The sequence below is a fragment of the Thermobia domestica genome, chromosome 8 (genome assembly GCF_964235325.1).
Source record: "Thermobia domestica chromosome 8, izTheDome1.hap1.1, whole genome shotgun sequence".
Lineage (NCBI taxonomy): Eukaryota > Metazoa > Arthropoda > Insecta > Zygentoma > Lepismatidae > Thermobia > Thermobia domestica.
The window spans coordinates 268,719,627-268,746,197 of NC_137461.1; the positions used below are offsets into that span (position 1 = coordinate 268,719,627).

General features: G+C 35.5%; 1 protein-coding gene across 4 annotated transcripts in view; it reads left to right on the forward strand.

Annotated features, from left to right (window-relative positions):
• LOC145693615 (inter-alpha-trypsin inhibitor heavy chain H4-like) overlaps positions 1–26,571 on the forward strand; it is an 88,763-nt gene that overhangs the window by 21,593 nt on the left and 40,599 nt on the right. For all 4 annotated transcript variants that reach the window (XM_081769767.1, XM_081769768.1, XM_081769765.1 and 1 more), the window contains exons 2-6: positions 8,064–8,257; positions 12,163–12,270; positions 15,553–15,691; positions 19,410–19,518; positions 24,616–24,782. In XM_081769767.1, the coding sequence (XP_081625893.1) occupies positions 8,064–8,257; positions 12,163–12,270; positions 15,553–15,691; positions 19,410–19,518; positions 24,616–24,782 (717 nt within the window). The remainder of the gene's footprint in view (positions 1–8,063; positions 8,258–12,162; positions 12,271–15,552; positions 15,692–19,409; positions 19,519–24,615; positions 24,783–26,571) is intronic.

Genomic DNA, 26,571 nt, shown 5'->3' on the forward strand with positions numbered 1-26,571 from the left:
GTGCTTATTGGCAGGTTACTTGCCGCAGCTGAGAAGCTGCCATGCTTTGCGGTCCTCTGGTTACCTCTTTGTCTTTGCGTATGATCTTTCTGCTGTTATATCAATTAATTGTAGCCTCCTTCGCCCTCTCGCTCTTTTTCCTGCCACCATACTCACTAGCACATTCCTCATGATACAATTTCTTCTCAGACAATGTTCCAACCAGTTTCTCTTTCTCTTCTTAATAATATTTAAAATTGTTCTTTTCTCCTCCACCATTTGTAACACCCTCTCATTCGTTTTCCGCTCGACTCAACTAGCCTAATTCTTTCCTTTCTTCTTCACACCCATACCTACTTTCTTCACCACAACTATAATAAGATCTTGAATAATTTGTGTACATTATTACCGTTTATAATTACCGTGCTCGGTACAAATTAATTTTTAATCTGCGATTTGCACAGAAATGTTTGTTTGATGATAATCGTGTATGTTATAATACAGGTGTTATATAACAACACTTTCATCCTTAAAAAAAAAAAAAAATACAAACTTAACATTTGTTTTTAACAGAATTTGAAAGTTTTTTAGGTGTGTACAGTACAACCCCTCAAATCCGAACCTCGGAAATCCGAAAACCCGGCAAATCTGAACACGTTCTGAGGAAAAAAATAGATTTAATTACACAAATTTAGTTTTTTTTTTTTTAAGGTTTTAACATATTTAGACTTAATGCTTATTCAAAACGTTATAAAATACAGTTAAGTTTAGATAAAATAGGAAATAGTTTACATTTACTTACGTATTTCAAAAAATCCAAAACAATGAAATCATTTTAGGTTAACTGGATTACGATTCACACAAAAAATAACAACACAAGATTAAACACTCATTTTTCACTTGAAGTCAGTTATCTTTAACTGTCGAAGATTAGAAAATCTTCCCGCAGAGGCAATTGCAAGCCAGCGTCGCATGAACATCACGTCGTTTGGAGTGGCAATCATTTTGGACATGAGTGTACACCCACCAGTCAAGGTCACTGCCCTTTCGACCACTGTGCCACCCTGTCTTACCTTAGTCGTTGTTTTACCGCCAATTCAGTGACGAAATAAGTACGTAATATTATTTCCCGGGTAATCCGAACTCCCCGAAATCCGAACAGGCTTCAGCCCCAATTAGTTCGGATTTGAGGGGTTGTACTGTATAATTTTATTCCTATGTAGTGTAATGACTTTTTTTAAACTTTTAGTTAGCCTAAAGTTTTGTATATGAATATGATTGATAGTTCTTGTATTACATTGATGTAAATCGGAATTTAATTGAAAATTTCGCTTATTCGTATGTATAAATGCTGTTTGGAAAATAGTATACAGGGTGTTTACAAAGATGTGTCTCAATATTTTGGGAACAGATTCCTTACATCAAAATAAGAAAAAAAGTTCATATGGACCTGTGTTCAAAAGTGGATAGTTTCGGAGTTACAGGGTGTCGAACACATGAACTTTTAAAAGTTCACTTGCTTCACAGCTCCACTACTATGGGAGACCTATCGTAGTCAGGTCAAGACATCACTGAGGAACAGGTATATGAACTATCCAAATGTCCATGTTTAAGAATGCTCCAGTACTTGCAAACCAATGTTTAGAGAGGTAGGTGCAGAGTGATCAAGTACCCTCAAAAGCCTCTCTAAAAATGATTGTGCAAGTACCGGAGGTTCTGAAAGAGGGATATTTCGATAGTCCACATACTAGTTCCTCAGTGATGTCTTGACCCGACTATGATCGATGCTATAGTAGTGGAGCTACGGACCTTTTAAAGTTCATTTTTTCACGTTTTCGGCACCCTGTAACTACGAAACAATGTATTTCCGATCACAGGTCAATATGAACCTTTTTTCTTTAATTTTGATGTGAGTAATCTACTCACAAAAATCGTGTCAGATTTTTCTAACAATCTGTGTAAGTTAAGCAATACGAAGGCTATTTTAAAGTCCGATTATCAATAGAACCAAAACTAATGAGGATAGTGCCATACATTTTTGGTTGAAATATTAGCTCCATCAATGTACACGTTTCCTGACTTTTAACTCTCTATATCCCGGCCAAAATTGATGATGTTCCTTCAAGTAGTTCTTGAGATTTTTTTTTTTTTTTGTTTCCTGGATGAACAGACAGAGAGTAAATATATGAACGAGTTTGAACGGACACATGAACAGAGAGGGTAAATTTATAAAAGAGTTTGGATGGACACACGAACAGACAGGGTAAATATATAACATACTTAGGATGGACACATGAACAGAGGGGGTAAATATATAAAGAGTTTGGACGGACACATGAACAGAGAGGATAAATTTTGGACGGACACATGGAGAGACAGGGTAAATATACAGTACAAAGGAGTATGGACGGACACATGAACAGAGAGGGTAAATATATAAAAAAAAAATTTGGACAGACACACAAACAGACAGGGTAAATATGTAAAATAGTTAGAATGGACACATAAACAGAGAGGGTAAATATATAAAAAGTTTGGACGAACACACGGACAGACAGATTAAATATATAAGAGTTTGAATGGACGCTCAGGCAGACAGGGAAATATAGAAAGGAGTTTTTACGTACACATGAACAGAGAGGGTAAATGTATAAAGGAGTTTGGACGGACACATGAACAGACAGGGTAAATATATGAAGGAGTTTGGACGGATACATGAACAGACAGGGTATGAAGGAGTTTGGACGGACACATGAACAGGAAGGTTAAATTTTGGTGGACACATGGGCAGACAGGGTAAATATATAAAGGAGAAAGGAGTGTTGGCGGACACGTGAACAGAGAGGGTAAATATATAAAAAAAAGTTTGGACGGACACACATAGAAAGAGTAAATATATTAAATAGTTTGGACGGACACACGAACAGGCAGCGTAAATATATAAAATACGAGAGTCATATAACTCGAACTGGCAACACTGCTACTATTGGAGTATCGTGTAGGCAGGAGACAAATGACAAACGTAGTGTGTTCCCTGGATGTGTACCAGTCAGTTCAACGCTGCTGCGGTCCCATTTTACCAATGTTCATGCGTGCAGAACAGCGTATGTTTACGAAATTGCAGGTGGTACGAAGGCGAAATGCTAGGACGATTCACAGAGGATTAGTAGAGACCTGTGGTGAAGCTGCTCTACCGTATCGGACAGTGGCGAGATGGGTTGCAGCATTTGAGGTGGGACGACAGTCAACAGACAAAATGTGCGGTAGAGGGCATATGCGAACGGCTACGGAAAAATTTATCTTGCAATACTACGGACACTGCTTGAAGGTGATTGGCGCTGGAATTGTAGTGAATTGGCGCAGGAGTTGAACATTTCTTCCGGATCAGTGTTCCGCATGCTAACACAAGATCTTAGCATGCGGAAAATTGCAGCCAGATGGGTACCCCATCAAGCCGAGGTTCAAAAGTTGCATAGGTGGGAATGTTCACGCCTACGCCTTCAACGTTACAATGAGGAAGGTGATGACTTCTTGCACCGCATTATTGCAAGTGACGAAACGTGGGGAAGATTCTACGAGCCTGAATTGAAACGTCAATCGAGTGAATGTCACCACCCAGAACCTCCACGACCAAAACCGCTTAGGCAAGAGCCAGCAAATGTGAAGGTGATGATGATAATGTCATACGACCACGAAGGCATTATTCTGTCACATCAAGTTCCACCGGGCGTTACCGTCAATGCCGCATACTATAGTTCATACCTCAGTCACCATTTGCGACCAACATTGCGGCGCAAACGTCCACATCTCCTGGAGTCTGGACCAATTCTCCTACACGACAATGTAAGATGCCATACAGCCAATCCAGTACAGACTCTGTTACGACGATGGGGTTAGGAGGTAGTGGAGCACCCGCCATACTCCCCGGATATGAGTCCCGGAAATGAAAGAATCTCTCAGGGGCAAACGTTTCAGAGACATTCCCAGAATTGTTCGTGTCTTAGGGCGCACTGTCAACACCCTCTCACAAAGTGAGGCTTTGATAGGTATTCAACGGTTACCAGACGTTTGGCGAAGGGTTCAACAGGCTGACGGACACTACATCGAAGGACTGTAGACTTCTTGAGGTGTGTGATTCACTACATCCCGTTTCACAATTATGTTGCCACTTCGAGTTAAATGACCCTCGTAGTTTAGGACGGACACATGAACAGAGGATGTAAATACATAAAGAGTTTGGACGGACACATGAACAGAGAGAGTAAATATATAAAAGTGTTTTTGGTTCTATTAGATTGAATTTGAGTTTATTGTCCCTTTCAGCAGCGAGGCTATGTGGGACATGGGCATACAGTTTAATGTGGGATCCTCTGGGAATCGAACTCATCTCCAGGGCCGAAGACGTGTTCGCTAACCATATAGTCAGAAAGGAACTCCTAAAGATGCTCTGGTAAACGAAACTGCTCAACAAATTGTTCTTTGGAACTTAGGTTTCAGTATTTTGTTTCAGTACCGGTGTCATATTGGTTTAAGTGATTGTCTCTCTAAAGCAAGTCTCGGAGATGGGAGTGCACGAGGGCTCAGTGGTAGAGTTTGGGGTCCCTGGTTTGATACCCGGCCAAGTAAGTTTGTGGTGGACAACATCGTGTTCGTCGATTTTCTAGGAGTACTCCCGTTTCCTCACACATTCCATCATCATTCACTTGGCTTATTCATCCGTCTCCCTTAGCCTAAATGGCATAATCGTGGAACGTTCAACTGAAGTATTTCATTTCATTTTCTAAAACAAGTCTCATATTTGTTTAACACCTTGACCCACCATATGTATTTACCTTCATCACATGTGCGCCACCAGCAACACTTCACCAGTAATAGCTTGTTTTCATCTTTATTTTAGGCACATTGACGTTTGCTTCACTCTGTGTACGGGTTTTGCATACATGCTACGTGAACTATTAAATTCGACTTTTAAGCCATATGTATGTAATTGCATACACATCTGTAAAACAAGCGCGAAATGAAATATATTGTTTGTGTATGGAAAACCATACATGTAACCCTGCTCGAGAGAGCCATGTGTATGAAATTCCATTCACATGGCAGTCAACGTGTTAATTCAAGGATTGAAGTTTAACATTCTCTTTCTACACCGAGGCTATATAAGACAAAGACCTGTATTTTAAGGTCCAATTCGTACCAATGTAAAGTGTTCAGATTTAAAGCACTCCCACCGGGAATCGAACCCGGGATTCCATGCACAGAAAACTTGTGTGCTAGCCCCTAGATAAGCGGAAGAGGACTTATATTGATTTCAGTACTAGGCTATATGCTATAGAACATTACTTATTTATTTTGCTTCAATTGATTTCTAAGATATACACATACACTTGAAATCTTGTATATAGATAAAAACAATTATTCATTTCTTCTATTAAACAAATAATTTGTATCAAACTTCTTTACAACCCTGTATATTTCAGAACACAAAACGTTGCTGCTTTCGAATAATAAGAACAAAATTGAAGGAAATATTGTTTCAACGGTGATGGTTCACCATAAAGAATTTACAGAAATGGCGCATAGGTCAATACCTTTGATTCTTTTCATTTGAATTAATGAGGAAACGTTATTCTAATTGTTAATAACAACCAACTCAAAATGTTTTAATTGTTAATTCCCATCAATACAAAATTTTACTGATAATTTGCACCATTTTGATATAAATCAATGTAAAATGGAACGCACATGTCAATTTACATTATTCTAATTAATATCAATCAATGTGAAATTTTCTAATTGTTAATATTTCTCATTTAAAAAAAAATATCACAATGGTTGCTCTTTAATACAAGTATTTGTATTAGTCAGGGCCGTGCCGTGGAAAATCAGCGCCCGGGGCGAGAGTATACGGCTGCGCCCCCATACATATATTCCAAGCAATTTTTTCTGTTTTCTTTTTCTCCCGAAAATTTACGCCCCCTTACTTAAGCGTTCGGGACCGTCGTCCCGCTCCCTTCCCCCCCCCCAACGGCACGGCCCTGGTATTAGTTGAACTTTGAGAAAGAGTTGCATTTGAAATGTTACGAAAAATCCTATATCTTACTTGTTTAACATGTTTTAGTTTTGCCATCCACTTTTCAAGTTAATATTTGCAAATTGTTTGTAAATGCTTTTCGAAAACATTTTTGAAAAACTTTGGAGATTTTTTTGCACAAATTCAAGGTGTTTTTCTCATTTATATAAAACCAGTTGCGATGTTGATAGAACAATCTGCTTACTGCTGCTTTTACATATGAAAATAATACTTCGAATTATATTATCAAATTCTTTATACAGTGTTTCAAACGAAACTTACACTGAGCCGGATTTAGATTCTATGAAGCCCTAAGCCAGCGTTTCCCAACCTTTTTCAACTTGCGGCACACTACGCGTGTTACTTGGATTCTCGCGGCACACTTATAGATATTATTATTTGTAAATATTAAAGACAGTGGTATTTTTTCTTTGATTATTGATCTCCTTCTCACAGAGAAGAAAGCTCTATTACTGTGTTTTTCCCGTGGTAAATCATTATGCTTATTTTTCATTGTGATATAAAAATAGAAAACAACTGCAATGAAAAATTGGACTCAGGTTTTTACAAATACACTTCCTTTTTAAAAACTGTATCCAACCTTTTACTAAGAAGGAAGATCACTAAATAACTAACGAACAAAGAAATCACTCGTAATTTTAAAACACAAACGTAGATAATTTGTCGAAAGGATTGAATGATATTTTAAATTTTCAAGTTACGAAATAGTCTGCAACAATAAAGAAGCAATAATGGTCATAACAACGATAACCATTTTTTTTTTTCAACATTAGAAAAGTACAGAACAGTAACCCGGTATGAAACTTAAAATTGTAGATTCACAGTAGAGGTTCATAGCAATATAAAAATACAAATATACATCTTTCCCTAGGTTTTGCAATTTGATTGCTATAAAATTAATAATTTTGTTTCGATTCCTCGCGGCACACCAGCGGCCCATTCACGGCACATCGGTTGGGAAACGCTGCCCTAAGCTATTGAAGGTAATGGGGTCCTTTATATATGTTCAGTTATCCTTTGTCAATGACAAATTGTCTGCTGCATCCTATTTAGACAGTATGTGGCCGCATCCTATTTAGAAGGTAATGGGTCTCTTTATATGTCCAACTATGCTTTGTCGATAACAAATTGTTTGCACTCCAGTGTGCAGCTGCGTGCTACATGTTGCCATGAAGAACATAGGCTCACTCTATGTTACTTACATCATAAGAATCTACATAACACAAAATACTGTTGATGTATGTTAAGTTTTATAACTTGATTTTTTATCGTATAGTTTGGATATGTACACTCATGTCCAAAATGATTGTCGCATGTCTATAACTGTCTTCTTGTAAAAATATAACTCGATAATGATTTTCCAGGGTACTTTTAATACTGATACTATGTGTCTGATCGGGAAATGTATATATTTTATAAATTTCAATGGAAAAGAATTATAAATACGAAAATTAGAATGAGTAAAACAACATGTTCCTAAATGGACAAGAAAGTTTTATTTTCGTTTTATTGTTCTTATTTACTGCTCTTTTGGCATGAAATTTGCCACATACATGTCTTTGCCGATTATACACATACTAACATTATAAGGAATGCCGGACGAATTCGTTATCAAATTATATTCCTACAACATCATATTTGTAGACATGCGACAATAATTTTGGACATGAGTGTACATCCACTTTTTTTCTGTAAATTCTTTGGGCTTCCAAGAGAGTAGGGCCCTAAGCTATAGCTTGTTGAGCGTATACGTAAACCTGGCACTGCTCATATAGCAGAAAAGTAAGATTTCAAGTAAGATTATTATACGCTATACGCTTTATTATACATTATTATATCCTCTATATTATACATTATTATACATTATTATATATCTAAACCTCTTTATATCTTCATTAACTTTTATTGCGTATTGTCCTAATTCACACTGTAAGAAACATGCTAAAAGAATGTACAATTACAAAAATATTAATTGAATTTTATTTTTCAGAAACCAACGAGTACAGAGAAACCAAAGGAAGTACCAAAACCAAAGATCTATAATTTCAACGTCCGCTCAGACGTTCAATATAGATATGCTACCACTGTAGTAACAAGCAGAATTGCCAACCCTGCTCTACAATCACAAGAAGTCTTCTTTAGTGTTGTGCTTCCTGAGAAAGCATTCATCTCAGGATTCTTAATGTAAGTGATAATAATTTCTAAACTTCTTGTCAAAGATGATATTTCGATCAGCTAATAGTAATTTTGTGTGAATTGACTTGGATTAAAATGAAAGTGTCTTTAGACCCTTGTCGTGAGGCCGTAGGGTGCTGCAGGGGCGGATCCAGGGGAGACAATCGCGCCCCAGAAGAGGAAACGTTCTTATTTTATATGTAAATAAAACCCACCCAGAGTTTGGGGCTCTAGTTCTTATAGCAGTATTACAATCCACTGCCCCCTGCAGAAGTCCGTCCTGGATCCGACCCTGGGGTGCTGTACCAACTAGTCTAAGGAATAATAGCATTAAAAAGTACACGGAGGTATTACATATGAATACGCAAAGAAAATATATTTAAAACACTAATTCTTCATTTGGTTTTGTGATTCTTGTTCTGAAGGGCAAAACATGAGTTATATAGTGTATTACGTATTATCTTTTTACAAGTGAAATAAGTGCTAAGTTGGAAATAAATTTTGTTCTCAATTTATGTTTTGTGTCTCTCGTAAAAAAGATTATCCGTGGTGATATAGTAAGATTGGGTATTTGTTTTTATGTAAAGAAGGAAAATTAACCCTGAAGAAAACTCGGTTTTCATTTTGGTGTTTATTTCCTCCTTCCAATTACCGAATCAAGTTAGGAAAAGTGTTTCCTTGTTTATTCGAAGGTTTCCAGTAATTTTATATCTTAAAAAAAAAAAAGTATCGTTTGTAGTAAATACGAGGGTGAATCAAAAAGTAATGCCTACAAGGTCATACCTTTATTTGTGTTTAACAGATAGCACCGAGACGGGTATTAGTGGAAAGCTTGCAAAGTCAGCTACAAATGGTGAAATCATTTTTCAATGTAGTCCCCATTACGGGAAACATAATTACACCAACGCGAAACAAGGTTTTTCATGCCGTCGGCGAAGAATTGTGGTGACTGTTGGCGACGCAATTGCCGAATTGCTGCTTCCACCTCCGCGTCACAACTGTAGTGTTGGCCATTAAGGTGACCTTAAAGTTTGGGGATGAGCCAAAAAGTCGCAGGGCTCAATATCTGGACTATAGGCAGGATGAAGCAGAATGCCAACACTTTGCCAGCAGATGGGACAACTTTAAATGTTTTGGCGGAAGAGAGGACGTGTGCCTGTACTCCGTGGACTGACGGTTCGTTTCCGGATCGTAATGATATATATCCACGATTCGTCGCCGTCGATGAATGTTCCTGCAGTCAGAAATCCAATGTCAGCCTGCTGTTCCAACCGGACGTCACCACTGGATCCCATGGATTGATCCATTACTCTGGAACGAGAAGAGATAGGAAGGTGAAACAAGTGACATTCTATAGCTTAAATATCAGTGCATTAATGATAAACAGTTCAGAATGTTCGCGGTACTATTGGCCAAGTAGTGGGCTTGGGAGGCATAATTTCTGAATTACCCTCGTATTCTGTATTTCATTTACATAGAATGCTTAGGAAATGATATATGATATATGTAAACCTCAAGGAAGTATCATTGTCAGTAGCTTCGAACTAAACCAAAAGTGGTGTACAAACACCGTGTGCGTGGGTTTTCTCGGGGTTCTCCCGTTTCCTCCCACTTTCTTCATTCCACCATTTCATTCATTACTCATCATCACCGTCTCCTTTAGCATAACCGGCATAACCGTGGCACGTAAAACTCAAAGATTTCATTTCATTTTCATTTAAACCAAAAATGTTGTCCTCAGCAAGCGGTATGCTACCACTACAAATATTCTCTACATTATATCCAATCTTCTTGAAAAAAGATGACCATTGGCACATTGTTCTGCGTGTGGATTTGTGTTAATTTATTTATTTATTTATTGTGGAATGGGACTTAATTTGAAGAAAGACGATGTTAGAAATTTTAACATGAATAAAACTTTTTTTTTTTTTTAAAAAAAAAAGGAACATTCCGAATTTTAACTTTATCCTTTCGGAACAGACAATTATCTTAAATGGAGTAGCAGACGAAATTTCTTATTTTTAATGTAATCATCTGACAATTTGTGCATCTTTTAGAATATGAATAAAAAACCATAAATACTTTATGATAAAGATTCTGTTTCAGAGCATAATGATTTAGACTGAAAAAAGAAATTAAAGGAAAGTGTACTTTCAAAAATGAACCTAAGTCGTTGCGCCTAACCTCTTGGAATAAAAGAAAGAAAACTGTGTAAGACAATAAGTAAAAGATACAGAGTTACAAAAATAATTGTAATGATAAATAACATTCTGTGTAACTCTAAAAATAAATATAAGAAATTAATAATCTGAAACCTTAACATCCTAAGGAAATAGATGTGAAAGAAGTTAGTTAACCTCCATGCAAAAACACCACATTGAAATATATTTAACAAAATTAAAAAAAAAAAAAATCCTGCGCTGTAAATATTCATCAATAGATGCACAGTACAATAATAAAACATGATAAATGTAAACTACTGAAATAAGAGCAATATAAAAGTCAAATTTTTTCTTCAAATTTATACGATTATTGTTTCCATTCAGATGTTCTAATTCTTCCGAAGTATATATGAAACTACGTGAACTGACTCACTGACATAAGATAACGGGTATTTTCAGTTGACGTGGAAAGTTGAAATTTGGCTTGATTGTAGCTTTTCAGGACTAACCTACAGGAAAATTGCCAAAAGTGAATATTTTTAGTTTTTAAGGGTCTAAAGGGGGGATGAAGAAATTCCCCATGTTTTTTAAATGGACATTTTTGGGACTGTGATCTCATGTTTTAGGTACTTCGAATTGGAATAAAAACTTAAAATTCGGTATGCTTCTACGTTTTCATTAGCGTTACCTAACTAGGTCACCAAAAATAAAAAATTCTAACTTTAGTGGGGTTTTATGAGTAACTGAAAAATCTTTCTTGTTATGTTATTTATGTGGGAGATCTTCTATACCTCAAAATTATTGGGCACTTCCTGTAACGCTACAATGATTACATTTAGCATGATTGTAGCTTTTCGGGACTAACCCGCAAGAAAATTACCAGAAGTGAATATTTTTAATTTTCAGGCCGTCTAAAGGGGGGGGGGATGAAGAAATTCTTCATGTTATTTAAATGGGTCTTTTTCTGGACCTATAATCTCATATTTTAGGTACCTGGGATTAAAATTCAAACTTGAAATTTGGTATGCTTGTACGTTTTTGTTAATGTTACCCAAGTAGATCATCAAAAATAGGAATTTCCAACTTTAGAGTGGTTTTAGAGGAAATTGAAAAATCTTTTCCCATGTCGTTTATATGGGACATTTTCTACACCCCAAAATGTTTAGGCACTTCCGACAGGATTAGAGTGATGAAATTGGGCATGATTGTAGCCTTCCGGGACTAACCTACAGGGAAATTGCCAAAAGTGAATAACTTATTTTTAGTTTTTAAGTGGTCTAAAGGTAGCTAAAGAAACTCCCATGTTATTTATTGGGATGCAAAATAACATCCCAATCCCGTTTCATTGGGATACAAAATCTTACCTTTTAGGTATTTAAAACAGGAAAAGAAACTTGAAATTCTGTAGAATTGTGGGTTTAATAATTTCGAGGCCGTAGGCCGAGCAAACGCCGGGTTGGGGCCAAAGCCCCAGCTGGTAGAATTCAGGAAATATTAAGAGCAAATGCACGAAATTCGCTGTTCATACAAAGGCTGATACATAAGAGATGCGAAGCCGTAGGTCGAGTAAAGATGCGGGTCTGGGGCCTTTGGCTAGTAGTAATATAATTTCATAGTTGCAGCTGAAATATTTTGGGAAATGAACTAATAAGTCAGTTGTTCGAAAGTGCTAGTTTGTTAGTTGAGTTAAAAGTTTTGAGAGTTTGTACTTTCGTTACATCTTGTACGATTAATTAATTTTCTCGTTTCTAGGGAAATTAATGGAAAAGTGTACAAAGCATACGTAAAGGAAAAAGAAGAAGCAAAGAAAGAATATGAACATGCTGTACAAAGTGGACAAACAGCAGCACACGTAGCACAGTAAGTATACTTACTCCTTATAAGGGTAAAATTGAGGATATTCTGTTGGTAAAATGAATTGAGTTCTTCCTTGCTTTACATGATAATTTCAGTGTTATCTATTTTTTTTTTAATTTTCTCTATTATTAATGATAATCTGAAATATGAAGCAGAATGTCTATCTTTCTAGGACTAGCTCGGGAGAGTAATGCTCCCGGAAGTAGAAACGAGAAGCACAGTTCTGATTGGTTGGCGTTATCCACTTCTTGCCACGTTGCATTAAAATAGCAGAAATCAAACGCTTGCTGCTGTCGGCCTTTGTGGCCGAATGGGCTAGCGCTATATGCTAGTAATAAAATTCTCTTTTGGCGTGAGTTCAAACCCGGCCCGAGGAAAGTTTTTTTTACATTTTTTTACATTTTTACAACACTTTTTAAATTAAAATATGAAAATAATACTTAAAAAGTGATTTATTTACTTTTGTGCAGATAAGTAGTTGTAGTGCTTATGCCCTTGTACTCCATGATATAGGGCTCGTTTTGTTCCCCTTGTACTTCATGATATAAATTTTGTGATCAACTTAAAACAATTGGCTAGGATAGCGCGTAAAACAGCTGGCTAGAGTAGCGCGCGGAAAAACGTACTTCCGGGAGTATTACTCTCCCGAGCGGGTCGTTTCTTTCTTTGATATGATAAAATTATTGATAATAAAGAAGAAAAAATGTTGAGAAAACTAAAATTTAATATCTGAATTTACCAAGGATCTTATAAAATAGAGGATCTGCCCTTACAACAAAATCTTGAAGCCATACGTCACAGCTTCACCGCCCTTACTCTGCCCACTCCGCCCAATAAGATTGCAATATTTTGAGCCAACAATCATGGCGGAAACAAACGTAGCCAATCAGACGATGGTGAAAACGAGAGTAGCCAATCAGACTTGCCGATGCTCGGTTGTTCTTTTGGCTTCATTAATTTAATAGGATAAAGATACATATCGGCAGATCCTCTATTTTATAACATCCTTGGAATTTACGCTTTTTCTTTTACAAAGCATACTTCATCTGTGTATTCCACTGAAGCAATTATTATTATTATTATTATTATTATTATTATTATTATTATTATTATTATTATTATTATTATTATTGATAATAATAATAATAATAATAATCAAAGGTAACAGAAAAGCTCAAACCTGACACCGGATGTAAGGGTTATCTACGTATTTTCAAAATGTTTTGATATTTCTTGCTTTTCATCAGCTGTTCAAATCTATTTATTGAAACTAATGATGCAGTGAGTGTAGTAGCGAGCGAAGAATATATTTGTGGAAGGATAAATATTTTCCTCTTATTCTTGGTGGATGTAAAGTCTAAGCAATAAGTGATGATTGACAATTTTGAAAGAATGGAGGGAGCCATTTTTAATCAATGTTGGATAGCTTTTACGAAATTTGTTGTTTCAACGAGCATTTTAATAGTTATTGCTGTCGCAGTTCGATTAAACTTACTTTATTTAATACCAAAACTTTCTGCGATAATTAGTCCAAGAAATTAAATTATGTCTTTATTCTGTTAAGGCACTGAATTTATTTAATAGTCACCATTTATTAGATGTAATTCCAGAAACACATCCTTCTAAGATGGCGTTCTCACTTATTATGTCTTAAGACTGCAGACTACTAAATATTTTTGAAAAACTAATATTTTTTTTCTTTTGCCCGTTTCTCGTAAGTGGAAAGAGGTAATAAAATGCAACTTACCACAATAATAGATAATATTATTCTACACCCGAAAATACGAATCGGAAGAATTTTCAGTGTTGCCAACCATAGAAATTACAGTGTGACCAGAATTTGAATTACTCAAAAATCTAGGTAAAGGCAGCGACTAGAAAAATGAACTCAACGGTAATTGATGACTTATCATGCTGTCTATGTTCCTTGTTTACTACTTTTTTAATAATGCTTGTATTTATTTTGTAATAACTCATCTATTTTGTAATAATTTATGTAAGGTTTATAAAATAAATAGAAATACTATTTAAAAAGTAGTAAACAAGGAACATAGACAACATGATAAGTCATCAATTACCGTTGAGTTCATTTTTCTAGTCGCTGCCTTTATCTAGATTTTTGAGTAATTTAAATTCTGGTACCACTGTAATTTCTATGGTTGGCAACACTGAAAATTCTTCCGATTTGTATTTTTGGGTGTAGAATAATATTATCTATGATTGTGATAAGTTACATTTTATTACCTCTTTCCACTTACGAGAAACGGGCAAAAGAAAAAATATTAGTTTTTCAAAAATATTTAGTAGTCTGCCCCCTTAACAGCATAGATGTACAGGACTGTCTATCAACAAAAAAGGGTATCTTAGGTACCGGACCATTGTCTTCTATAACACACACATATTATTATTGTGGGACGCGGTGGCTCAGTGGTAGAACGTTCACCTCTGGTGCTTGGGGTCCCGGGTTCGATCCCAGCCCCCTTCAAGTGAACTTTGTGGTGGACAAACACCGTGTGCGTGGGTTTCCTCGGATTTCTCCCGTTTCCTCCCACTTTCTTCATTCCACCATTTCATTCATTACTCATCATCACTGTCACCTTTAGCCTAACCGGCATAACAGTGGAACGTAAAGCTTAGATTTCATTTAATTTTTTCATATTATTGTTGCATTGTGAAAAGTTGTTTTTTTTTTTCATATTATATAAATTCTCAAACTCCCAACTTAAGTTTGTATTTACCCACTTTTTCCTCCCCCATGTTTGACTTGCTTAAGTTCGATCCCAAGATATAAGCATGATTAAGAAACTACGAAAACACTAAGTCTAATCAAAATTAGGTTTAAAAAAAAGAAAAAAAGTTGAACAAATAAACTCACACAAACGCATCTTCATTTTATATGTAGAATGGTAAAAAAAAAAAATAAAAAAAATAGCAACGCTTTTGCTTCTTTCATTTGCAATATTAAAATGACCTGTGAAAACCTATTTAAAATATAACTTATATAAAACATAATTTAGTATTTGAAATACACATTATAAATAAATGTAGATTGAGTCAAGCTCTTATTAATAGAACAATATTTATCAATACTAAAACACAATCACACGTGTACAGATTTCATTACTCAAAGTATGTATTTTTTTACCTCACTTTTGAGATTCAACGCGATTCAGTTTATGAATGTTTGTTAGTGTACATTAGAATTTCTAATTTCAATCATTTTTATTAAGTATACTGCACGCATTTATTTATTTATTTATTTATTTATTATTTGTTTTTTTACAGAGCTCGAGATTCGAATACTTTCTCAGTGTCATTGAATGTCGAAAGACAAGGAAAAGTAACATTTAACTTAACTTACGAAGAGTTACTCGAAAGACGACTGGGAAAATATGAACAAATTATAAACCTTAATCCTGGTCAGGTAAGGGAATTTAATTTAATACAGAAATTAGTTGTACTTTTGACTTATTTGTGATAGAATGTCATGTTTTGTTTAATGTAAAACAACACACCAAGAAATGGGATATTTATACATATGTATATGGCCAAGGGCGCCCATGTTGGTGGTTTCCAAGGTGGGCAAGTATAAGCGATATTTCAAATATAGTTTCAAATTTTGCTGTAACTAATATAAAAATTCTGTTGGGTTTTCGATATTCCTAAGTACAATTTCCTATAGGGGGGGAGGCGAGCACCCCCCTTGCTCCCCCCTTATGGCCGCCCTTGTATATGGCTGTTCTAAAAACGGCACCCATGGAATATAAAGCACTATTCTATATGTCAAAATAAAGTTAAAAAAATATATATATACAATTTATATCTTTCGATTCGTCATCTGAAGACACGAATACTGCTACATCACAACGTCGCAAATAAAGAACCATAGAGTAGATCTACCAATCCATCAAATAGTTACGTCGATTCTTTCCAGATGGCAGTTAAAGTCAGTAGATATTGACACTACTACTAGCGTAACAAACGATATAACTCCTTGATGCATTCACACAACCATGTTAATTGTTCCAAGTTAATATGTGACGTTACCACATAGTAAAAAGTTTTGATTTTCCATAGCGGTTGATGGAAACTCCCAAGGATATACCATTATATAGGATTTTTGCTTTGTTTTGACCTGAAGAACAGCGCTCTATTGTCCTTGGACGCCATTTTTAGAACATCCGACATATATACGGGTATACATGAGGGTTGGCTGGTTTAAACCTTGGTTTAGTCCAGCTTTTTTTTTCAAAAAAAAAAAAAAAAAAAAAAAGAAAGAAAGAAAAAAAAACAACTGGTTTAAACCAAACAAAAAACGAACGAAAAATGCTTTAAATCGTGTGAACTTCATGGTGACGTATCCACATATGAAACCATCTGCATTACGTTTATGTACTTTTCACCTTTTAATCAAGGGGTCCCGTGTTCACTTCTCGGTCGAACCACAACCCATCTTTCAAGTGTAAACCAAGTAGCGATTTGAGGTGTCCCTTTAAGCGAAAGTCTTCTCCATGATAACCTTGGTATTTCAAAAGGATGTTAAGCCTAAACATACGAAAATTATATATTTCTACTTGCCTGAATGCCTGTTGTTTTATAAAGAAGCCAAGGTTGCTTAAATATATTGATAGAAATTGGCAAAATTAATCAACTGCCTACGCAGCTTCCAATATCAGCTTGGATTCAACTTTGTTTTAATTTTATTGAATGATATCTACATATCAAATTTGTAATTTAATACCTCAGTTTTAGCGTAATGATTATGATACGTTGACCTTAAAATTTTATATACAAATACATTTAAAGTAATAACAGGATTTTCCCAATGGCTAAGGCGGGATTTTCTCGATTTATATATAATTGTATAATGTTTTTACTTGTGTAACTGTTTATCTTTTTGTCCTTCTGAAATGATTCTTGACAATTATATAAACAACTAGGCCCATGTAACAATCAGTACAATGTATTTTTATCAGGAGTCCTTCGTGAGTGAGTCGGCAATCGCATTTGTGACCAATTAGTCCTGGTTTCGTGTCGAAATAGACAATTTTTCTACGATGAAGCCGAGAAGCGGTTTGGATTCTGCTTTAAGTTTATGTGACCCCTTCCAGCATAACCTTGTTGTTGCATAATAACACCAAGGCGAAACAAACTAATTTCTGTCCATATCTAATATAAATACATAGAGTAAATTATTTAAACAAAAAAAAAAACCTGGTTTAAACCCCCATAAAAAACGGGTTTAAATTTAAAAAACCCTGTTTTGTTTGTTTTTTTCAATAAAAACCATGGCTTTTGCCAACCCTGGTATACATAGTGGTGGTTCTTCCTTGCTGCAACAATCCTTTCATGCTTCAATAACAATTTATTTATTTTCCAAAAAAAAAAAAAAAAAAAAAATAGTAATTTCCTCATTTTGAAAAGTTTTGTGTTAATACTATTTTAACAAAAATGAAATGCTTGTATAAGCATTTGCATATGTGAACGTATGTCCATTTACAACCATATAGATTGGCACACTGCTAAAGATAGACAAATTTTGACTTCATATTCATGCAGTTAGTTCATGGTCTCCAACATCCAACCCCGCCCAAGTTAGCCAACCGCTCTCTCTTACTTAAGATAAATCGAACTGCGATCATCTGTCATTATTCTTCTGTCAATAATAGAAGGTGATAGAATTATAAAATGAACTTAAAATTGATGAACAGTGGAATAAGGTATTCAGAAGCTTAAAGATTAAATAAATTAATTGTACAAGTTTATTTTTGTAAATTTAACAAAAGAAACACTGACCAAAGCTTAAAACACACTTTATTTTAAATTATAATAACGGTTTCGGATATCTAACATATCCTTCTTCGGACAATATCGAAAAGAAAGATTTTATTTTCGATATTGTCTGAAGAAGGATATGTTAGATATCCGAAACCGTTATTATAATTTAAAATAAAGTGTGTTTTAAGCTTTGGTCAGTGTTTCTTTTGTTAAAATAATCACTCCAAAGTCATGGATAGTCTTACTATTGTAAATTTAATATTATTTATTTATTTAATTATTGGATCAAAAGATCCAATGTATTTCAGCCAAAAATTTTTTTTGTACGCCTTATATCTAGAGAACTACATTCAGCGTAGTCAAACCAAACTACCACTTAACTCAGTATGATGTACTTATTCCGCAAAAAATACGAAAACTCGATTTAAGGGTTATTCAAAATTTTTGTGACCCCTGATCCAAAAAATCCAATATATTTCATTCAATGAAATATTACTTGTACGTCTTATAGTTCGAGAATTACATATAGTGTAGCCAAACCCAAACTATCACTTAACTCAGTATGATGTGCTTATTCCGTAAAATGTACGAAAACTCGATTTAGAGTCCGTTTAAAAATTTTGTGGCCCCTGACCCAAAATCTAATCATTGGCCAAGATCGCAATCTTTTGATCCATTTTTTGGATCATCTTAAAATTCTTTTTTTAAAATTTATTATTTATATTATTTAATTAGTATTCATATTTAACGAGGTTAATTGTCAGGTTTATTTTGTTAATTAGATTAAGCCTAGCTATTAGAGATGAAAGTATAATGTATCAACATGAAGGGGGGAAGGGGAATAGTGACTCTTGTTTTTGAATTTAATTTTTGGTGTGAGATATAAGGGAATTGGCTGTAGTAGCCTATAGTAAGCAATCAAGATTGAGGATTTTTTTCGCTGTCTCTTATATGTAAAATCTGTTACTATAGATATACCACATTGACTTGACACCTAGTCTTCCGTTCCGAGCGCTGTTATCGGCTGAAGGAATTCCACTCCCTTTGGCTACGGCTCTCTCGCTTAGCAACAGCTGAACCCTTATTGGCTGAACCGTGAGTGTGTCGAGGGTGTGAGCTTTAGTTCGCATATTTGCCACGGCTCAAGACATTTTGGCAGCACTATACCTGTGTATTCATAGTGTCTGATGAAAGCCAAAGTGGATATTTGGCGACGCTGTTACACGTTAATAATTATTGCAATAAACGTATCGTTTTGGTCAACGAGTAGTTTAAATCTAATTAAAAATAATTATTTATTGTTCCTATAATTGTTATATTTTTTTAACAAGCGAAATAATATTCCTTTTCTTCTATAATTACAGGTTGTGAAAGATTTCAACGTTGACGTGTATATAAGGGAGACCAGAAATATTACTAACATCAATGTGCCTGAATTAAGATCAGGAAACGAAATTAATCCAAATGAAAAACGTAAATATATGTTTCTTTTTCTTTTTTTTAAGTTGAATTATTTAACAAGTTTACTGTTTACTAAAGGAATTAAACTGACACATGATTATAACTATTAACTTTAACTTTGGAATGCGTCCAAATATTTATTAATATCGAAATTTTCAATAGGAAACCTCATCTTCTTCAGTTGCTTATTTATTTATCTATTTATTTATTTTACATAAACAAGCTCTGGTATTTTAAATAAATCTCATGGCTTCCATTATACGAGAGAGGATCGGAAACTAAGGTTTCAAGACCGATATTTCTGGAGTTTCGTCTGTTATAGAGAAATGAGGAGTGTGCGATAATTGTAATACATGGAGTTGGCAACTATGGAGAGTTTCAGCTACCTGCCACCTACGGCGTTAGTTGTATGTAAATACCAAGGATGTTATAAAATAGAGGATCTGCCCTTACAACAAGATCTTGAAGCCATACGTCACAGTTTCGCCACCCCTACTCTGCACACTCCGCCCAATAGGATCGCAATGTTTTGAGCCAACAATCATGACGGAAACGAAAGTAGCCAATCAGATGATGGCAGAAACGAGAGTAGCCAATCAGGCGTTCCGATGCTTGGTTGTTTTTTGGCTTCATCGATTTAATAGGATGAAGATACATATGGGCAGATCCTCTATTTACAACATCCTTGGTAAATATAAATAGAGACTCGTTTGGGAAACTGGTCTCGCATAGAAGTCTGCTCAATTATTCGATTTCTGTGGGCGAAACATGTAACCGCGGCTGTAATTCACCGGCAGCTGGTAGAGGTTTACGAAGAGACTGTAATGTCTTGTCAGCATGTCGCAGAATGGTGTCGAAAGTTTGCGACTAGTAGAGAAAAGTTCCATTCACATACAGTCCAGAAGACCACCATGCTGTTGAAGCAGTTTCGCTGGGACATCATCGACCACCTTCCGTACAGCCCGGACCTCGTTTCAAGCCATCTTCACCTGTTCCCGCAGTTGAAAGGAGCACCTAGGAGGCCATCGTTTCGCTTCAGACGAGGAGATAAAACAGTTCGTGACAACGTGGCAAGGACAGGATTTTTAACAGGAGGAAATCTTCAAATTGATCCCACGATACGATATGGAGATTATTTCGGAAAATAACCTAATGTATGTCCTGTACGTTGGCTGTATTGTTTGTATGAAATAACATATACACGTTTCACTGCAAGCTTTGTAACTTTATTTTCCGATCACTCCTCGTATAATGAATAATCTTTGCCGGGATGCTTGAATTTGCCTGTAATATTCTGAAAACAAAACATATGACCCATATGTTCATGGATAGTTCGTAACAATTATTATAGCTTCAAATACACTAATGTTACTGTTCATATACCCTTATTATGGTGTAAATTATATTGTTAAAACCTTTAACGGTGTAGTTCTGCTTTGCTTAGGTAGGTAACGAGTTAAAAAAATATAATAGATGAGGTATAATAAGTGATTGCAACAGGAATACTGTTGTATTTGAAGAGGTATTATATTTATTGTAAATTACTATCAAGGTACGGTTTATGTATTTTGTCTTCTGAATGTTTTAGGTGTTTAAGCCAGCTAGAGTTGCCAACCTCAGAGAACAAAATTATCGATTTTCGTCTTTCAAATTATCGGTGAGGAAAGTGAAAGATTTTGGGAAGTGATAGGAGAGGTTATTTCAAGCAAAAATGATTATGTGAACATAGGGAATATTCCCCCTCGTTCCAGAGATAGGGGTGGGGATAACTTTTTGCCTCTTGGACTTGCCGATTTTCGTTTGAAACCTTCTAGCACACCCTGTATTTGGGGTTATGTTACATGTTATACCTCGTTTGAAAGCTAATAAAACAGGCTTGCTGATGGTATACCGATTGTCCCAGTACTGCCTACTAGAGGGAAGTAACGGAGGGAATTTTTTCGAATTTCCCTATAAAATTCCCCTCTTAAAACAATTTTGCACTGTTCTTGAATGGAAACACTGTCGCTAGAGGAACAGTATCTGATTAGGCGAAAATGATACTGTATACCAAAGATCAAGATGAAATATAAGGTTTTTAGCTTCATTAGAAGCCGTAAAGAAGCATTCTTTCTAACTCCTCACTCTAATAACATAACAATATTTCAACTTTCAATAGATGACAATGGTTACGAATATTAATAAACGATTTTTTTTTTTTTTTTTTTTTTTGCAAATGTGGGAACACTCTGAACAACAGATGGCAGTGGAACAAAACCCACATGAATTAAAGTTTTCGTACAACATACTATACCAGAATGTCCATTGCAATAGGGTTGTCGAAATCATAAATAATTATTTCTAATGCTCACAAATATTTTACTTGTCTCACGTACACCCAACAGAGAGGTTGGCACTATTATGCCCAATTCCCTCGAAATGTTTTTGGATTTTATTCTGCTATAAGCGGTGCACCGCAACTCATTACCTTTAAAGGGCCTTTATTAGTTATTTTGTGCCTCGTTTGTGCAAGTGATAATAGGGTTTAGTCTCGACCTGTGTGCATTAGAAGTAATTATTTATGCTTTCGACAAACCTATTACAATGGATAGTCTGATGTAGTATGTTGTGCGAAAACTTTAATTCAAATGTGTTTTGTTTCACTGCCATCTGTTGTTCAGAGTGTTCCCACATAGAAATGTAGAGTTCTTGTATGTTAGGAAATAGTATTGCATTTCCAATTTTGAAAAAAAAAAAAAAAAAATTCGTTTATTAACATTCGTAACCGTTGTCATCTATGGAAATTTGAAACATTGTTATGTTATTAGAGTGAAGAATTAGGAAGAATCCTTTTTTTTTTTTTTTAATGACTTCTAATCAAGCTAAAAACTTGACATCTCACCTGGAACTTTGGTATACAGTATCATTTTCGCTTAATCAAATGCTGTTCCTCTAGCGACAGTGTTTCCACTCAAGAACAGTGCAAAATTGTTTTAAAAAGGGAATTTTATAGGGAAATTCGAAAAAATTCCCTCCGTTACTTCCCTCAATGTAGGCAGTACTGGGACAGTCGTATACCATCTGCAAGCCTGTTACATTAGCTTTCAAACGATATAATATGTAACATAACCCCTAATACAGGGTGTACTAGAACGTTTCAAAACCTAAATCGGCAAGTGCAAGAGGCAAAAAGTTACCCCCAACCTTATCTCCAGAATGAGGGGAAATAGACCCTATGCTCACATAAGCATTTTTGCTTAGAATGACCTTCCCTATCACCTCCCAAAATCTTTGACTTTCCTCACCGGACACCCTGTATAGCGTATTATTCGCTGAGTTGAGTTGATTGTGAGTTTCACGTCCCTTTCAGCAGCGATGCTATATGAGACGTGGACCTACTGATTAACATGGAATCCGAACCACATGAGGTCTCGCCGGGAATCGAACCCGGATCTCCCACACCAATATGCATGTGATAATTGTTAGAAGTAAGTATAATACTATTAATAATAGCAATAAAATATAATAAACTTATCTAGTAATCTTCAATTTCGAACTCCAAATCGGTGTAACTGTTCTCACATTTAAAAAATTCTTATTAACAGTACTCTGAACAATAACAACAACAACATTTCCACCCCTTCGTAAACGTAATTGAATTTAAAGAGTGAATGCAGGATTGCCATCTGTCAATTCTCAAATCGTTTTTTTTTTATATATATATATTTTAGCGCGAATAACTGTTAAAAACCTCAGTATGTGTTTTATAATTATTTAGTGCACATCTACAATTCATTTGCACATTCAGAAACTGCAGAAAGATAATGCGTTCTAAAATTATAGTATATTCACCTATTATTGCAACAGCATTATCGTGTGTAGTATTAAGGCTTGAATTATTGTATGTTGCGATAAATTATCTATGGTTGGCAAACCTGTAGCCAGCCTTAAATTATTTACATTACTGAAAAAATACAAAATATAAATATTCACAAATTACAATAGGTCTTTTAAAAAAATAGTATACTACAATATGTTTCTGCTTATTGAAGTTCAAGTCTGGTTGGGGGGGATTAACCCTTCCGTGAAAGATCATGATGACACCACTACATACGAGAAGGTCCTTTTATTTCAAATGATTGGATTCCTTATATAGGAGCCATAAACAATATTTTTTCCTTATTAGTCCTCCATTCACCTCTGCCATAGCGTTTTCCTTATTAGCCCTCCATTCACCTCTGCCATAGCGTTTTCCCCAGACAATTTCGACAGTCTTTCTTTTTATTATTGATCTCTCCCTCTCGCTCCGCTTTTGTCTTTTTTTTTTCTTTTTTTTTTTTTAATTCTTAATAGCTTGACGCGTGTGTGTATAAGGGGGTAAAGGAGTTTGTATTTCTATATTATCAGCCTGGCACCCAAACTTTAATCCAGGCCGTGAATTTAATTTGTTATTCACCTACATTATTTTTAAAATTCATCCCAGTTGAATGTATAATCAATTCGAGTATGGATTTTATTTCCAATTTATAACTTTGCGATTGACTTTACATTCTGCTCTAATGCTAAAAGAGGGATTCGATTTTAGCGTCCCTTTTAGCAGCGAGGCTGTATGAGATGTGGGCTTAGAGCTTAACTTGGAATCCGAACCACTTGAGCTCCCACCGGGAATCGAAGACAAGAAAGTGTAGAATTTGTACGCAGTTTAAAAATGAAATCTTTAAGTTTTATCTTCCATGGTTAAGCCGGCTAGGCTAAAGGAGAAGGTGATGATGAGAAATGAATGAAATGGTGGAATGAAGAAAGTGAGAGGAAACGGGAGAATCCCCTAGGAAACCCAAGAACACGGTGTTTGTCCACCACAAAGCTCACTTAGCGCGAGCTGGGATCGAACCAGGAACCCCACTCACCAAAGGTGAACGCTCTACCACTGAACCACGTGCCCCCTGTATGAAGTATAAGTACAAATTAAACAAATCATATTAACTAGTAAATTGAATAAATAATAAAAATACAAATATGATCATCAAATGAAGAAAAATACATACATTTTAATATTAAGATATATTGAATCAAAAATGATACAATACATCTAAATATTATAGTTTTTTTTCTCTTTTACTTCACCTTTAGCAAATCCATTAGCACAAATTGAACAAACTTCACCAAAAGAGGCTCACATTCACTTCTCACCAAGCGTGGAGGAACAAAAGAAATTGTCCAAGAAAGGAAATGATCTCGGAGGACAATTTGTTGTTCAATATGATGTTGAAAGAGATCCATCAGCTGGAGAAGTTTTGGTAAGTTTATATTACGTTTTGGTTTAACAAAAATCTGACCGAAGCAAACACTTCTTACGTTTTGGTTTAACAAAATCTGACCGAAGCAAACACTTCTTACGTTTTGGTTTAACAAAATCTGACCGAAGCAAACACTTCTTACGTTTTGGTTTAACAAAATCTGACAGAAGCAAACACTTCTTACGTTTTGGTTTAACAAAATCTGACCGAATTAAACACTTCTTACGTTTTGATTTAACAAAATCTGACCGAATCAAACACTTCTTACGTTTTGGTTTAACAAAATATGACCGAAGCAAATACTTCTTAGTACTAATCTGTGTTGCAGTTTCGGCAATATATTATTATCTTCATTAGACACGTTCGTCTGATAAAGGAAGTGATATGTCGACGAAAATTGTAACATGGATTAGTTAGTAGTACGAGGGGCATTCAGTAAGTTAACTACCTAGACAGAAAGGAATACAGATAGGCTCACCTGGTCATCACTGTTTTTCAATGTAGTCCCCATGGAGTTCTGCGCCGTCGCCACTTTGTGGGTAGCGAAGAAATCAAAGAGAAAAAATATTCTTTGTCATGACCTGCAAACCATTGGGAAACAATCTGTTGGACCTCATTGGTGGACCTGAATGGACTCCTGCTTGCTCTTAAGATCTCAATGGTAGATTCAGGTTTCGTCCCTTGCCACCAATTGAGCCAGGAACTTGTCCTGGACCTTCAAAAAGAAGTCCGACAAGTCTCGGAACAACTGTATGCGGCATCCGCTACGCGGCGCAACAAACGCTCTGCTCAGGCCACTGTGTTGCTCCGACTGACCTAGGCGTCATTACGCCCCGCCTCTCCCTTCCTGTTTAGGTACATAACTTATTGGAGGCCTCTCGTATGTTAGCTTTGATCAGATTTTATTGAAGTTACATTTAGTTCTGAAGCGAAGTGGTTGGTATTCAGATATATTTTGGTTTGTAAGATAATATATACATATATGGGCAAATACAAGTAGGTAGATATGTATATATATATATATATATATATATATATATATATATATATATATATATATATAAATTATTTACCAGAGAATGGAAGAAACGTTTTCAGATGAAACAGCGGTAGATACATTATAAGCTTTTTCGCTTTGTTTTTATCAGATAGGAAGAATAGTAAAGAAAGAAAAAATAAAGAAAATTAGCTGTGAAGCATCCAGTTAGCTGCCATATTAGATTTTCAATATAAAATCAACATGATTCTCCAATTATCCACACGTTCTGTTCTCCAGAAAGACGAGATATTTTAAAAACTGAGAATAAATGTGTTTTACTTCGTTATTTTCTCCTAGGAGGGCGCTGAAAAGAACGTTTGCGTTCATCCTATCCTGGATGTGGTAGGCAGTTTAAAATACCCCAAGTGCGAGCGGTCACAGGTTCGATTCCCGCTGGAGATACTCGCTGGAAAAAGTGTAATAGCTTTTTCAGGCCAGCTATCCTCAGTGATTTTTTCCTGATTTTCCTCATCCACACCAGGGAAATGCCGGAATCGTACCTAACATACAAATCTCAGACCGCTTCCTCCCTTCCCCAGATAATGTGCTTACTGAGGAGTATCATCCCTCATATGTGGCGGGCTTAAAGCCATTAATCCCAGTAATGCCCAGAAATATGTATAATAAATAAATAAATGAAAAGTCTTAACATCTAGCTTCAAATTCTGTAACACCTTGGACCCGAAATAGACGTCACAGTTGGACAATAAAAAGATGTATGCTTTCATAGTTTCAAATAAATCAAAAGTG